General features: G+C 40.2%; 1 protein-coding gene across 4 annotated transcripts in view; it reads left to right on the top strand.

The window, feature by feature from the left end:
- The window catches only part of ITGBL1 (integrin subunit beta like 1), a 277,886-nt gene that overhangs the window by 115,596 nt on the left and 144,772 nt on the right, over window positions 1-17,518 (top strand). For 3 of the 4 annotated variants that reach the window (XM_078375607.1, XM_078375613.1, XM_054247073.2), the window contains exons 5-6: window positions 1,372-1,512; window positions 12,129-12,269. In XM_078375607.1, the coding sequence (XP_078231733.1) occupies window positions 1,372-1,512; window positions 12,129-12,269 (282 nt within the window). The remainder of the gene's footprint in view (window positions 1-1,371; window positions 1,513-12,128; window positions 12,270-17,518) is intronic. The other variant, XM_078375617.1, reaches the window with a different exon arrangement.

A 17,518-nucleotide genomic window follows, 5' to 3' on the forward strand; every position in this document is an offset into this window, starting at 1 on the left:
TTAAATTCATTGTGGAAATGGTCATTGACTGTTAAGTTAAAAAACGATTTTCTTTGAATATCCCAATTATAACTTATTTAGGCAAAAATCATGGCGTTGGGTCCCTGTCTCTTTCTCTCTGTCTCACTATAGCATTCTTTCTGTTCATTGTTCATCTCTCTGTCTCTGTCTCTTGGAGGTATGCCTTCTTGATGGAAATCTCATCTCCTGGACATGAATAGCATAGGAGACCAGAATATTCTGTTGTATTTCCTGCTTCTTATGTGAGTTTTACAGGTCCTAATAATGTTCTTGCCCATGGCGAGAGATACCACAGTGTTAGAATGATAAATATGCTTTGAAGATAATGAAAAGTAGTCTCATAATCAGTTTTGTATAGTCTTTTGGGGATTTGGCTTTAAGAGAAGAGAGATGGAAAGAACAAAAGACTTTAGCCGTAGACTGGTAAAACACAAACTCCTGTAACAGAGAGAATAAACTAAAAACAAAACAAGAGCAAGGACATACATTTATGCTTAGGTGATATAACTACAAAGATGATATTTTGGGATAAACACCATCTTTGGGGAATTTGCAGAAGGATTGCTAGACATGGATGAGGAAAGCATTGATATGAGAATTTACTACAGATGGCTTGGAGGCAAGTGCAGATGAGCAGGTAACAGGTTACACAGAGATGGGAGCTGAAAGGAGAGTATCCGGACACAAAATGATGAATGTCCTTACTTGTCATTTGTATCCTCTTGACAAGTAGATTGGGAATTTGATTGTGAAGCCAAGGGCCCATGGTGTTTTATTTGTCTAAATGATGGTTCAACATGGACTAGGCTGAAAACCTGTCTCTTTCACATGGTGGAACACAATAGCTTGTGAGACACAGTTGAGAGTTGAGGGAAAAGATGAAATATTTCTTCTGCTTTAAAGAGTTGTTTGACCATTCATAATGTGTATCTCAGTAAATATGCACCACTAGTTTCTCAATAGTTGATTTCAAATGAAATATTTTCATAACAAATTCAAGAAATGTCCTTAAAGTGAATGCTCACATCTATTTGGGTTCAATGCATGCATTTGAGATGGAAAAGTAATAGACTCTCATGGTCATTTATGTCATTTCTTTAAAAATACTTTTAATCAGCTCCCTGGCTAGGCCAAGTTAAAGGGCACTTTGCTCTTTTTGTATAATTAAGCAGGTATAAGCACAACCATGATGTGTTTGGAGAAAGCTGTATGATTTGATTATTTTAGGCAAGGAATATAGAGCTTTGACATTATTTCAGAAGGCAAAAATGATCACAAAGAGATAGAAAGTTAATTCTGCTTGTGAAAGTTGCTTTTTTCCTCACTGTATAAAATTCATTTTGGGTAAAGGCCATGGGAAGTGTTACTGTGGAAACTGCTACTGCAAGCCTGGTTGGCATGGAGATAAATGTGAATTCCAGTGCGATATCACCCCCTGGGAAAGCAAGCGAAGATGCACATCTCCAGATGGCAAAATCTGCAGTAACAGAGGTGTGTCATTCATACATGTTACTACATAATGGGGAGGCAAACAAAGCTTTTAATTGTTAACACTTTTCTCTATATTTCCTCTAGTGGGAAGGAAGTTATCTTCTAATCATTTACTTTGATATAAATCAACATTTACTATACCAACAGTCTTTTCTGTCTTGTATTTTATTGAGGAGAGAAGAGAAAGATAAGAAACTTGCTGTCATTCTTTAAGCTTCACTGAAAAAACAGTTAACTTAGGGACTGTAATTTCTTTGGTGGCCCTCCAGAAATAGCACAGTACAGATAAAAGGGAATTCTTGTAGATACTTCTGTTAAATGTATCTTGACTAACAGAACCAACTACAGCATGAGCATTTAATTATCCAGAGAGCATTCAGAAAACCCTCTTGTCTTAATTATGAGTAAAGGAAAGGCTTGGTTGAAATGCAGAATTGATATGGACTAATTTAACTTCTGTATGCAATAATAAAAATGGGATATTGAACACAATAGCTATGGAAAGTATGTATCCAATAGCCATATGAAAGGTAGACTGACTTTACAAAGGAGTTTAACAAATACATTAATATTGCTAAACTGTAACTGAAACATAGTTAAGTAACTGTTGATATCAAATCAAACAGATTAAACACAGTTTTAAAATTTCTTGAGAGGACTCAAGATGGCGCAGTGAGAACAACCCAGGATTGAAGCTCTCGGTGAATGCGCGGAGAGGGCGAGTCAGGGTCGCATTTCCACACGGATCTTTGTTGCCCACAGAACGGGGAAATTCCCAGGTATAAAAGAGATGCAGGACACCAGGCAGAGGTTTTGGCTGGTACAGCTGGCAGCCGGTGCGGCCGGCGGCCGGTGCTGTAGTGCAGTGGTGCTACACAGCACACCACACAAAGTGCACTGGCCCGGGTGCCCTGTTGAACTGGCAATCTGAGAATTGAGAGGGCTGAACTTGAGACTGAATGGGACTTGGACAGTGAGCCAGCCCAGGAGATTCCAGGAAAACAGCGTTTGGGGTAGTGCAGAGGGACAAACAAAATGGAGATTCCAAACACTCCCGTTGGAGAGGTTCCCTTAGGGCACAGCTGAACCCAGTATGGTGCAGCTCCGTCGGGGAGGGTCGTCCACCATTACCGAGGCAATCCGCCCCTACTGAGGTGCATGCCCATTGCTGACGCAGCCTGCCATTGCCGAGGCAACCCGCTACAACAGAGAGACTCTGCCGCAGGGCGTACCCTGTGGCAGCAGGGCAGAGACCGCTGCAGAAGGGCAGAGCCTGCAGCAACAGGGTGAACATCACACCAGCAGGGCAGAGCCTCGGCAGGCAAATAGTGACTAGACACTCTCCTAGCTGGGCAGGACAGCACAATGGACACTCACAAAGAAAGCCCCAACCCGCCCGAGACAGAGCATCTGAGAAAAAAAGGTGTTTTTTTTTTTTTTTTATGAGTTCTGTTGCAGCAGAATTAAACGTAGCAGCCTAACAGCCCTGAATGAACAACAGAGCTCACAGCTCAGCACTTGAGCTCCTATAAAGTACAGACCATCTCCCCAAGGAGCTCCCTGACCGCTGTATATCCAGAAGGCTGACATTTGGCAGGCATCATTCTGGGACAAAGATAGCAGAAAAAGAAACTGGTAGCATCCCTCACTGTTCCACAGCTGCTATATAGGTGCACCCCAGACAAGCAGGGCCTGGAGTGGACCTCAGCAGTCGTACAGTGGAGGGGCTAGACTGGTAGAAGGAAAACCAAGTAACAGAAATACTTCATCATCAACAATCTGGGCATCACTCAGAGACCCAATCGAAAAGTCAGCAACTACACAGACGACAGGTGGATAAATCCACAAAGATGGGAAGAAACCGTGCAAAAAGGAGGAAAACACCCGAAACCAGAACACCTTGCCTCCTACAAAGGACCAAAACTCCTCACCAGCAAGGGAACAAAGCTGGACGGAGAATGACTGTGATGAAATGACAGAATTAGACTTCAGAAGGTGGATAATGAGAAACTTTTGTGAGCTAAAAGAACATGTTTTAAATCAATGCAAAGAAACTAAGAATCTTGAAAAAAGATTTGAAAAAAGATTCGAGGAAATGGATACCTTAGAAAGAAATGTGAATGAATTAAAGGAGCTGAAAAACACAATACAAGAACTTCACGAAGCATGCACAAGTTTCAACAGCTGAATTGACCAAGCAGAAGAAAGAATATCAGAAGTCGAAGATCAACTCAATGAAATAAAACGAGAAACCAAGATCAGAGAAAAAAGTGCAAAAAGGAATGAATAAAGTCTCCAAGAAATGTGGGACTATGTGAAGAGACCTAACCTACGTTTGATAGGTGTACCAGAATGTGACGGAGAGAATGAATCCAAGCTGGAAAATACTCTTCAGTACATTATCCAGGAAAATTTCCCCCACCTAGCAAGACAGGCCAACACTCAAATGCAGAAAATACAGAGAACACCACAAAGATATTCTGCAAGAAGAGCAACCCCAAGGCAGATAATCGTCAGATTCAACAAGGTTGAAATGAAGGAGAAAATACTAAGGGCAGCCAGAGAGAAAGGTCGGGTCACCCACAGAGGGAAGCCCATCAGACTCACAGCAGTTCTCTCAGCAGAAACACTACAAGCCAGAAGAGAGTGGGGGCCAATATTCAACATCCTTAAAGAAAAGAACTTTCAACCCAGAATTTCATATCCAGCCAAACTGAGCTTCATAAGTGAAGAAAAAATAAAATCCTTTGCGAACAAGCAAGTACTCAGAGATTTTGTCACCACCAGGCCTTCTTTACAAGAGCTCCTGAAAGAGGCACTACACATAGAAAGGAACAACCAGTACCAGCCATTCCAAAATCACACCAAATGCTAAAGAGCATCAACATAATCAAGAATCTACAACAACTAACGGGCAAAACAGCCAGCTAGCATCAAAATGGCAGTATCAAATTCACACATAACAATATTAACCCTAAACATAAATGGACTAAATGAACCAATCAAAAGACACAGACTGGCAAATTGGATAAAAATCCAAAACCCATCACTGTGCTGTATCCAGGAAACCCATCTCACATGCTAGGATACACAAAGGCTCAAAATAAAGGGATGGAGGAAGATTTACCAAGCAAATGGAGAACAAAAAAAGCAGGAGTTGCAATTCTCGTCTCTGATAACCTAGACTTTAAAGCAACAAAGATCAAAAGAGACAAAGAAGGCCATTACATAATGGTAAAAGGATCAATACAACAAGAAGAGCTAACGATCCTAAACATATATGGACCCAATACAGGAGCACCCAGATACATAAGGCAAGTTCTTAATGACTTACAAAGAGACTTAGACTCCCACACAATAATAGTGGGAGACTTTAACACTCCACTGTCAATATTAGACAGATCAACCAGACAGAAAATCAACAAGGATATCCAGGGCTTGAACTCAGACCTGGAGCAAGCAAACCTGATAGATATTTACAGAACTCTCCACCCAAAATCCACAGAATATACATTCTTCTCAGCACCACATCACACCTACTCTAAAATTGACCACATAATTGGAAGTAAAGCACTCCTCAGCAAATGCAAAACAACTGAAATCATAACAAACAGTCTCTCAGACCATAGTGCAATCAAGTTAGAACTCAGAATACAGAAACCAACCCAGAACTGCACAGCTTCATGGAAACTGAACAACTGGCTCTTGAATGTTGACTGGATAAACAATGAAATGAAGGCAGAAATGAAGTTCTTCGAAACCAATGAGAACGAAGACACAACATGCCAGAATCTCTGGGACACATTTAAAGCAGTCTCTAGGGGAAAATATACAGCAATAAGTGCCCATATGAGGAGAGTGGAGAGATCCAAAATTGACACCCTATCGTCAAAATTGAAAGAGCTAGAGGAGCAAGATCAAAACAACTCAAAACCCAGCAGAAGACAAGAAATAACTAAGATCAGAGCTGAACTGAGGGAGACAGAGACACGAAGAACCCTTCAAAAAAATCAATAAATCCAAGAGCTGGTTTTTTGAAGAGATCAACAAAATAGACAGACCACTAGCCAGATTGATTAAAAAGAAAAGAGAGAACAACCAAATAGATGCAATAAAAAATGATACAGGGGAAATCACCACAGATTCCACAGAAATTCAAACCATCATCAGAGAATATTACAAACAACTCTATGCCCATAAACTAGTAAACCTGGGAGAAATGGATATATTCCTGGACTCCTGTGTCCTCCCAAGCCTAAACCAGGAGGAAGCCGAAACTATGAATAGACCAATAACAAGGTCAGAAGTCGAGGCAGCAATTAAGAGCCTACCACACAACAAAAAGCCCAGGTCCAGATGGGTTCACAGCCGAATTCTACCAGACACACAAAGAGGAGCTGGTACCATTCCTTCTGAAACTATTCCAAATAATCCAAAAAGAGGGAATCCTTCCCAAATCATTTTATGAGACCAATATCATTCTGATACCAAAACCCGGCAGAGACCCAACAAGAAAGGAAATCTTCAGGCCAATATCCATGAGGAACATAGACGCAAAAATCTTCAATAAAATACTGGCAAGCCGATTGCAACAGCAAATCAAAAAACTTATCCATCATGATCAAGTAGGATTTATCCCGGGGATGCAAGGCTGGTTCAACATACACAAGTCTATAAACGTAATTCACCACATAAACAGAACCAAAAACAAAAACCACATTATTATCTCAACTGACGCAGAGAAGGCATTTGACAAAATTCAACAGCCCTTTATGCTAAAATCCCTCAATAAACTCGGTATCGATGGAACGTATCTCAAAGTAATAAAAGCTATTTATGACAAACCAACAGTCAATATCACACTGAATGGGCAAAAACTGGAAGCATTCCCTTTGAAATCTGGCACTAGACAAGGATGCCCTCTTTCACCACTCCTATTCAATATAGTACTGGTTCTAGCCAGAGCAATCAGGCAAGAAAAAGAAATAAAGGGTATTCAAATAGGAAAGGTGGAAGCCAAATTGTCTCTATTTGCAGACGACATGATAATATACCTAGAAGACCCCATCACCTCAGCCCCAAAACTCCTGAAACTGATAAGCAACTTCAGCAAAGTCTCAGGATATAAAATCAATGTGCAAAAATCACAAGCATTTCTCTACACCAATAACAGACTTAAAGAGAGCCAAATCAAGAACAGACTGCCATTCACAATTGCTACAAAAAGAATAAAATACCTTGGAATGCAACTCACAAGGAAGATAAGGGACCTCTTCAAGGAAAACTACTAACCACTGCTCAACGAAATAAGAGAGGACAAAAACAGATGGAGAAACATTCCATGTTCATGGTTAGGAAGAATTAATATCGTGAAAATGGCTATAATGCCCAAAGTAATTTACAGAATCAACGCTATCCCCATCAAGCTACCATTGACTTTCTTCACAGAACTGGAAAAAACCACCATGAACTTCATACGGAACCAAAAGAGAGCCTGCATATCCAAGTCAATTCTAAGCAAAAAGAACACAGCAGGGGGCATCACACTACCGGATTTCAAATTATACTATAAGGCTACAGTAATCAAAACAGCATGGTACTGGTACCAAAACAGAGACATAGACCAATGGAACAAAACAGAGGCATCGGAGGCAACACAACATATCTACAACCATACAATCTTTGATAAACCTGACAAAAACAAGCAATGGGGAAAGGATTCCCTGTTTAACAAATGGTGTTGGGAAAACTGGCTAGCCATGTGCAGAAAGCAGAAACTGGACCCTTTCCTGACACCTTACACTAAAATTAACTCCAGATGGATTAAAGACTTAAACATAAGACCTGGCACCATAAAAACCCTAGAAGGAAATCTAAACAAAACCATCCAGGACATAGGAGTAGGCAAGAACTTCATGACCAAAACACCAAAAGCATTGGCAACAAAAGCCAAAATAGACAAATGGGACCTAATGAAACTCCACAGCTTCTGCACTGCAAAAGAAACAGTCACTAGAGTGAATCGGCAACCAACAGAATGGGAAAAAATGTTTGCAGTTTACCCAACTGACAAAGGGCTGATATCCAGAATTTACAAAGAACTCAAACAGATTTACAGAAAAAAAACAAACAAGCCCATTCAAAATTGGGCAAAGGATATGAACAGACACTTTACGAAAGAAGACATATATGAGGCCAACAATCATATGAAAAAATGCTCATCGTCACTGGTCATCAGAGAGATGCAAATCAAAACCACATTGAGATACCATCTCACGCCAGTTAGAATGGCGATCATTAAAAAATCTGGAGACAACAGATGCTGGAGAGGATGTGGAGAAAAAGGAACACTTTTACACTGTTGGTGGGAGTGTAAATTAGTTCAACCATTGTGGAAGACAGTGTGGCGATTCCTCAAGGCCTTAGAAATAGAAATTCCATTTGACCCAGCAATCCCATTACTGGGTATATATCCAAAGGACTATAAATAATTCTACTATAAGGACACATGCACACGAATGTTCATTGCAGCACTGTTTACAATAGCAAAGACCTGGAACCAACCCAGATGCCCATAGATGATAGACTGGATTGGGAAAATGTGGCACATATACACCATGGAATATTATGCAGCAATCAGAAATGATGAGTTTGTGTCGTTTGTAGGGACATGGATGAATCTGGAGAACATCATTCTCAGCAAACTGACACAAGAACAGAAAATGAAATACCGCATATTCTCACTCATAGGCAGGTGATGAAAAATGAGAACACATGGACACAGGGAGGGGAGTACTAAACACTGGGGTCTATTGGGGGGAAAAGGGGAGGGGCAGTGGGAGGGGGAGGTGGGGAGGGATAGCCTGGGGAGAAATGCCAAATGTGGGTGAAGGGGAGAAAGGAAGCAAAACACACTGCCTTGTGTGTACCTATGCAACTGTCTTTCATGTTCTGCACATGTACCCCCAAACCTAAAATGCAATAAAAAATTATAAAAAAAGTTTCTTTTAGATACTTAATTTTCCCTTTGCTGTAGTGATAAAGTGAGCCATCCTAAACTTTTTATTACCTATTTGGTGAAATTAAAAAGTGAATATACTTCTTCTTTAAAACTATAAAAATCTAGATAGCTGGAAAACATTTTTTTCATTTCTATAAATGAATGATGCATTTTAATAACTATAGCATACCATCTTTTAGAAATTGACATGGAGAAGTAAAATGTGCCACATTTCTTTATATAGAGAAAATAAATTAAAAAAATACAGGAACTTGGAGCAAAATCATAAAGTCCTCTCTTTATGGGGACTAAATCTTACTATACATCACTCTAATTTACCTTACGCTTTCTTTTCATATATAAGGATGTGTTTTCTGCATAAGTCCTTTTTATGTAGTAGGGTTCACACTCACCTTTTATAAGTATATGAAGCTTGAACTGTGGTACTGTGGAAAATGACTATTCAGCTGTCAATGAGAGAGAGGTGGAAAATGGAATTCGTTGGGCTGTGGCTTAAATCAGGTTCTGCAGCAGAGTTATGTTGGCTGTTGGAGACGCGTCCTTCAGAAACATACTCTAAGCCTCCTGCCTCCCACTTCCCTGTACTTGGAGCATTCTGACCTGGAGATCTGGCAGAGACAGAATGAGAAGCGGCTTGCCTAAGTGAGGCTCTCAGCTTCTGAGAATCAGGGATACATGAAGACAGGGCAGAAGTGGGTGCTGAGATGAGTCATTTTTTTTTTCTTAAAAGGTGATACTCCTGTCTTCCCTGAAAGCATTTCTGTATTGTTGCATCCCTAGGTAACAGAAAGACACTGATCCCCACAAATACCTATCCTTTATCCCCACCTTCAAGGGCCAAAAAAACCAATGTTGCAGACACAACCGTTAATAGAACAAATGTCCTCCATTGACCACCTGGTTACTGAGTTTCATATTGGACCCCTTTACACGTGGCCGAGAAGCTGCTGCTTTATCATATCTGCATGGCTCCTAGTCCCTTTTCCTCCTGACCAAACCCATTTATTCTATTCTGAAAGCAATGCACATCCATTTTCAAAAATCTAGATACTAAAGTAGAGTACACAGAAAAATAAGAAAATGGCCCATAAGCCTAACATCAGGTACACTTTGGTACGTGAGCATTCAGTCTGTATTTATTCATTAAAATTCACTTGTGTGACTGCCCTATCCCTGTATTTCCTCCTTATTAAAGAAAAAAATTGAATTATACAGTACATGCTGATTTGTAAATTTTACACTTTTATTTCATGATACATGTTGCTTTTTCATGTTTATGGAGCAAAAACCTAATTATTACTCAGTGATTGCATTGTAGTCCATGCTATGTGTGTACCATTACTGCGCTCATTCTCCATTGATCAATATTTTGGTCACTAGTAGTTTTTTTAAAAACGTAAATACAACTATATTTTATATTTCTGAACACATACTTGTGTGTACTTTTTCTTTCTGTTGGGTACGTTAATTAAAGTGAGCTATAAAGCTAAATAATAACACCGATATAAAAAGTACCCCATCTCTACTAAAAAATACAAAAATTAGCTGGGCGTGGTGGTGCACACCTGTAGTCTCAGCTACATAGGAGGTTGAGGCAGGAGAATTGCTTTAACCCGGGCGGCGGAAGTTACAGTTGAGCCGAGATCACGCCACTGAACTCCAGCCTGGTGACAGAGCGAGGCTCTGTCTCAAAAAAAAACAAAAACAAAAAAAGTGCATATTGTAAAATCACTACCCAGAGAGTTATACCATTTCGTATTCCACTTCAGAGCAAGAAAATGCCCATTGTTCCACACCTTTACCAAGTCTGGATTCAAGCAATATTTTTCACCTCTGACAATCTGACATACTAAATAATTGCCAATCACAATTGTTTTGAAGATCTCACACTGCTACCCGCCTAGTAGTAGTCAATTGAGTGATAAATATTTTTCATGATTATCGTAATTTCTGTATGAAATTTTCTATTGTTCTTTGCTTTTGTCTATTTCAGATTGGGAATACTAATCCTTTATATATTGAATCCTAAGACTTATTTATCTGTTTTAGAAAGTGTTGTCTTTTTAAATTGTTTTTACATTTTTTAAATAATTTATTGAATTATTGTGTGATAATAAAAAAAGTCTACATAATCATGCAGCTCTTTGGATTTTTACTAACTGAACACAGCCAGGTAAACAATTCTCACATCAAGAAACAAACAGATTAACTACTTATTTCACCTTTATCAATCTTTTTTTCTTATAGTGTTTGTTTCCAACAAAAATTTTCAACTTTTATGGAAGTTTTCAATTTTCTTTTTTTAGTAATTGTGCTTTGGAGGTTTTGAATAAAAAGTTTAATTTTTATTCTGTGGTTTTGTTTTGTACATTTAAATCTTTAATCCTAATTTTGTTTTGGTGGTTTTGAATAAAAAGAGTTTAATTCATATTCTGTGGTTTTATTTTGTACATTTAAATCTTTAATCCAATGGATACTTATTTTGATGTAAGGGGTAAGAAAAGGATTTAGCTGGATGCCCTAAAGACAGTTACCGATAATCCACACAAAGTAAATATGATTTACAGTTGAGCATTTCCCTCTGCAAATCTGCAAATGACCAAGTTTGTATCTCTCAATCTGATCGCCTCTATAATCTGGGCTCGTCTGATCTAGCAAACCCTACTTCTTAATCTTTTTTTTTTTTTGAGACGGAGTTTCGCTCCTGTTACCCAGGCTGGAGTGCAATGGCGCAATCTAGGCTCACCGCAACCTCTGTCTCCTGGGTTCAGGCAATTCTCCTGCCTCAGCTTCCTGAGTAGCTGGGATTACAGGCACGCGCCACCATGCCCAGCTAATTTTTTGTATCTTTAGTAGAGACGGGGTTTCACCATTTTGACCAGGATGGTCTTGATCTGTTGACCTCGTGATCCACCCGCCTCAGTCTCCCAAAGTACTGGGATTACAGGCTTGAGCCACCGCGCCTGGCCCTTTAATCTTTTTTTTAACATGCACTTCAGGGACCCTATGCCCATCCCCACCCTTCTTTGCTTAGTCTTGTTTCCTTGACTTTCCCTTAGTTCTGCCTCCAATGTCTCCTAGAACTTTTCCTCTCATCCCTATATATCCAGTCCATCCACTGTTAATTACGCCAACCCTCATTGATCCTCTTATTCTGACCATCCTTGATCCTCTCCTCCAAATTCTTAAAGCATCCGGGTCTTAGTTTCCAAAATGTTAGCGTGTTGTTTTTAGTGTTTGCTCATTTTTCTTTCTAATTCACTTTCCTTTTGCCAAATAGATTACAAGCTTCTTGAGGGAAAGGATTATAACTTACATAAATTGTTCTAGTGCTATCTTTGAAGGAAACTAACACAATGCTAATGACCCATTCCACCAACTCACATATTCATATACACGGATCATAACTTGTTTTATTTATTAAGGAATCTCTACTGTCAATATCAGATGTTTTTCCGTTTTAGAATATTTTTATTCGAATATATGTGTTTTTCAAGTACAAAGTAAGCAACAGAAAATGATAAGCAATATGTGAAATGCTTTCTTTCATGATTTTTCTTGACTGGATTCTTTCAAAATTCCTCTTCCCACCCAGGGACTTGTGTGTGTGGTGAATGTTCCTGCCACGATGTTGATCCAACTGGGGACTGGGGAGATATTCATGGGGACACCTGTGAGTGTGACGAAAGGGACTGTAGAGCTGCCTATGACCGATATTCTGATGACTTCTGTTCAGGTAAGGGCTCTTTCAATTCCTATTTTTCTGGAAGGGGAGGTGGGGATTGTTAATGGATAAAAGAAAAGCAATTAGAAAGAATAAATAAGACCTACTATTTGATAGCACAATAGGGTAACTATAGTCAATAACTTAATTGTGCATTTTTAAATAATGTAAAGAGAATAACTGGATTGTTTGTGACACAAAGGATAAATGCTTTATGTTACAAAGAGAGGGGATGGATACCCCATTCTCCATGATGTGCTTACTTCACATTGCATGCCTATATCAAAACATCTCATGTACCCTATAAATACATAAATCTGCTGTATACCCACAAAAAAGTAAAGAATAAAAAATAAAAAAATATGTATTTCCCTGTTTTCAAGATTTCTAATTCTCACAGACACTGTAAAAGAAACTGAATGTGCATTTTAAAGTATGTTATATTTGCAGTGCTCCCACTAGTAACTTGGAAAACCTCCAGAGAATTCACGAAGTTGGCAAAGACTAGAGACAAGAGTGCACCCACTCTTTTAAAATTAGTGTAATTCCTCACCCAGGAGAACCGTTAGCTCTAGAGAGCTACTCAGCTCAACTCAGACTGCAAAACTAGCAGAGCTGTTGACAATGAACAGTTACCATTAGGACAGCTATATTAATCTATTACAAAACAGGGTAATACAGTGTGCAGCGTTATTTTGTGCATTGAATCTTTGATAGTCTTTATACTAAATTTATTCTGCAGTATAGTCTATAATTGAATATCAATTAGTAGATTCAAAAATTTTTGACTGTGCTGGGCATGGTGGCTCATGCTTGTAATCCCAGCACTTTTGGAGGTCAAGGCAGGTGGATCACAAGGTGAGGAGTTCGAGACCAGCCTGACTAACATGGTGAAACCCTGTCTCTACTAAAAATACAAAAATTCGCAAGGCATGGTGGTGTGCACCTGTAATCCCAGCTACTCAGGAGGCTGAGGCAGGAGAATCACTTAAACCTGGGAGGCAGAGGTTGCACTGAGCGGAGATTGTGCCCTTGCACTGCAGCCTGGGCGACAGAGCAAGATTCTGTCTCAAAAAATAAAAAATAAATAAATAAATCTGACTGTAAACACTATGGAGCGGATACTGTCTGTTAGGGACTGAGTGACATCTGGGCTCCTGGTTCTACCCAGTGAAGGAGACAAGCATGATATTTGACTTCATGGAGTTTGCAATCTAAATGCAATGCATAAGTTGCATAATGTAATAGGACAAAGAAAAAGAGAGCAGTGATAAATCTATCTGAAAGGTACCATTTAGCAAAAACGGAGTTATAAATTTTTAGTCCAGTTCTATTTGATAATCCATAAAGAAGAGACACACGCATATACATCTTGTTAAGCTTGACTGCCTGATTGGCGCATGCAGATGGATAGAAACTCCTCTGGTCTCCTGAAAGTTTGCCAGCAAAGGGAGATAAAAGAGCTGCCCCATTTAATTATGACTGTGCAACTTCAAAGGCTTCTCCAGACAGACTGGGGAAAGCCTGCTGCTAAAAATTCCCATTGCAGAAGGATTTCCCTCTTCTGATCATCTCTTGTGCTCCAGAGGATTTCCCAAACATTTTGTGAACACTATTCTCTTGAGGTTATTTTTTCTATTATTCATTATACATGCTCATGTTCTTCATTATCATCGCTACCAATACGGTGGAAATAAAAGAGCTCACAACTAGTGAGTGGCCTCTGTGTGCCAAACACATGATGAGAACGCTGGGGAGAGGTCTATTGGACATTTTAATTAGGGTGATGTGGCTCTTCACAGTGGTGGTGATGTAGGCCTTATGCACTGCATGAGGCGATTGGATCGTAATACTCGTGGTTTTTTTTTTGTTTTGAGATGGAGTTTTGCTCTGTTGCCCAGGCTGGAGTGCAGTGGCATGATCTCGGCTCACTGCCACCTCCACCTCCCAGGGTCTCCTTCCTCAGCCTCCTGAGTAGCTGGGATTACAGGCGCATGCCACCGTGCCTGGCTAATTTTTGTGTTTTTAGTATAGATGGGGTTTCACCATGCTGGCCAGGCTGGTCTTGAACTCCTGACCTCATGATCTGCCTGACTTGGCCTCCCAAAATGCTGAGATTACTTGCATGAGCCTCTGTGCCTGACCTGTGCATGGGTTTGATCCTAAAAAATCGGCCTGTAGGTATAGAAAGATGAGGAGGCCATTCCTAACAGAAGGAACAAAGGGACGGAATGTGTGCATGGGACCAGACTCTGTTTGAAATTATCAGAATGCACAAGTAAGGAAGGATTTGGTAAAAGGTAAAGTTGGTGGAGAAATAAGAACTTGAGGGCTTTCTACAGTCCTACAGACCTGGGTTTTATTCTAAAGGCAATGAGGAGCTAACGATGGTTTTAGGCAGTAGAGTGCTGTAGTCACCAGATTTCTAGTCTGAGTGTTTGGGAAAATGTTCGTGCCATTTACTGAAATAGGGAATATGGAAAGTAGTTGTCAAGTTTGTTCCAACATAGAAGACAAAGGGTAAGCCAAAGTTTCTATTTTTCTCCAGCCTGTTTGATATGTGAGGCAGAGTCAGACCTAAAGCAAGAGAATTTCAAGTTGTAAGCAGAGTTGGTAGTTAAGACTCTGCTGGAATTTAGGAAATGCTATTGACAGTGTCTTTTCTTCATGGTACTGTAAGTTCTGGGTACATGTATGTGCAGCTCTTGCAGGCTGCATAGGTTGCTGCATAGGTATACACATGCCATGGTGGTTTGCTGCATCCATCGCCCCGTCACCTACATCAGGCATTTCTCCCAATGTTATCACTCCCCAACCTCCCCAACCCCCGCTGTCCCTCCCCAACAGACCCCAGTGTGTGATGTTTCCCCTCCGTGTGCCCATGTGTTCTCATTGTTCAATACCCGCCTATGAGTGAGAACATTCAGTGTTTGGTTTTCTGTTCTTGTGTCAGTTTGTTGAGAGTGATGGTTTCCAGATTCATCCATGTCCCTACAAAGGACATGAACTCATCCTTTTTCATGGCTGCATAGTATTCTATGTTGTATATGTGCCACATTTTCTGTATTCAGTCTATCATTGATGGGCATTTGGGTTGGTTCCAGGTCTTTGCTATTGTACACAGTATTGCAATGAACACACATGTGCACGTGTCTTCATAATAGAACAATTTATAATCCTTTGGATATATACCCAGTAATGGAATTGCTGGGTCAAATGGAATTTCTGTCTCTAGATCCTTGAGGAATCGCCACACTGTCTTCCACAATGGTTGAACTAATTTACACTCCCACCAACGTGTAAAAGTGTTCCTATTTCTCCGTATCCTCTCCAGCATCTGTTGTCTCCAGATTTTTTGATGATTGCCATTCTAACTGGTGTGACAATGTCATTTTAAGGTTGCCTTTGAGATAAACGTGAATTGACACAATTTAAAATAAGAAAATAAGGGAGATACATAACAGGCTATATGTAAGAATTGTAAGTGTGTGACTTGCTAATATGGAGCCCTTTTTTCCCATGGGTATTCGCTGTCTTGTGAAATCCGTGATCTGATGTTGACCCTGATTTTGGACTGGGGTTGAAAAATTCAAACTCACTACATTATAGTGACAGTTCAGGGTCTGGTGAGCCAGTCCATCTCACTGTGGGGAAGTGGAGCCATGGGGTACAGATAGGTAATGACTCCTGAATTGACATTTCAGTCCTTGTGTAACCTTCAATCCCTGCAGCGTGTCATTTAGGCTCGGAGTGCTTACTCCAAGCTGAGCAGGTGAAGTGTCATGAAGGAGGCTGTCCTGGAATCTGATTTTCCTCTTCACCTATTCCCCTTCAATCCTTCTTCCCTGTTTCTCTTTTTCTCAGTTTCCTTTCTTCTGTACCCTATGAGACTCCACACAGTGGGTATGGACAGGTAGGGGTGAGAAGAGGTGATAACACAGTTGGCTGTGTTTTGAACAAGGAGACATCAGTTTGTTATTATGATTTTATGATTTACTGGTTGAAGTGAATGGAACATGGCCAGCCCACTGCAGCTTGGCTCCCACACTTAGAATAAGGAATTGAGGAATTGAACCCAAGTGGATTCTCCAGGGCATCTTCTTCATGACCATCCTGTGTCAGAAGCTCATGTAGGTGGTGCCCCAGGATACATAGCAGGGAGGCCGAGAGGCTGAGAGGCTGCAAAGGAGCATGTGCAGAGGCCCGAGCCCCCTCCAGTTCCCTGCAGTCCACAGCTCAGCTGCACACCCAGCTAGGATCAGGCAGTCTAGGCTGCTATGGAAACTCTGGTACGAATCTTTGAATCTCGTCTCTGAAGTGAGGTCGAGCCTGGGATCCAGGCAGGGCCTGTGCTCCTGCTGAGAGCGACTTCTGGTCTTTTCCCTTCCCTCCTTTGTTTACTTACATTTTTTTAACTTAAATGTTGGGTCAAGTTGACAGTAGCTGAGATGATCTTTTAAGGGGCTGGAAGAGCAGGACCCTTCCTTTCTCCCATTTCTTTCTCCCCCGCACTATGTGCCAGGGACCAGATCACTGTCCCTGGGCGAGCAGAGCTACTGAGACTTGGAACCTCATCGTGACCGCAGACCTGTACTGATGGCCAGACAGCCGGCCCCAGACACGTGCTTGGCTTCTTTATTTAGCAGAAGAGGAAATAGGTTCAGAGAAATTCAGTAACTTGATAAAGTTCACACTGCCATTAAAGTGTCATCTGAAAATACATATAGCCTGACTACTCATGTAACTTAATCTCCAGTAATGCAAATACAGTTCTTCAAATTTTACTTTAATTTTTTCTGAGGAAAAACTGTCCTCTGGGTATTCAGATTTTTTTTTAATAAAACTAAGATTCTCTGAACATCATTATGATCTAGAACAGACATCAATCTGGAGTATTTCATCATTTTTATAAAATCTGTAGAATTTTATATTCCATATGGTATTATGCTTAACAAATTATTAGTCTTTAAATTTTTCCTGATTACCAGTCTAAGCTGCAGTGTACAAAGAGTGCCATATAGTAGATTATTATGTTAATGCCTTTGTGTTATGAGACAGAAGTAACCCATGACATCAATATTCTCTAGTCATTCATGCAAGTCTAGAATATAATAAGGCTCAGATGAAGTGAAATTTTATTTTTAGCTCCTATTCTTGCCATCCCGAAATCTCTGGATGGATACGTGTAAGTTAGCTCTTTTAATTGACATTCTCCTTTTACTCATTCATTCCCATTCTGTCCATTTATCTCTTCAATAATA

The sequence above is a fragment of the Callithrix jacchus genome, chromosome 1 (genome assembly GCF_049354715.1).
Source record: "Callithrix jacchus isolate 240 chromosome 1, calJac240_pri, whole genome shotgun sequence".
Taxonomy (NCBI): domain Eukaryota; kingdom Metazoa; phylum Chordata; class Mammalia; order Primates; family Cebidae; genus Callithrix; species Callithrix jacchus.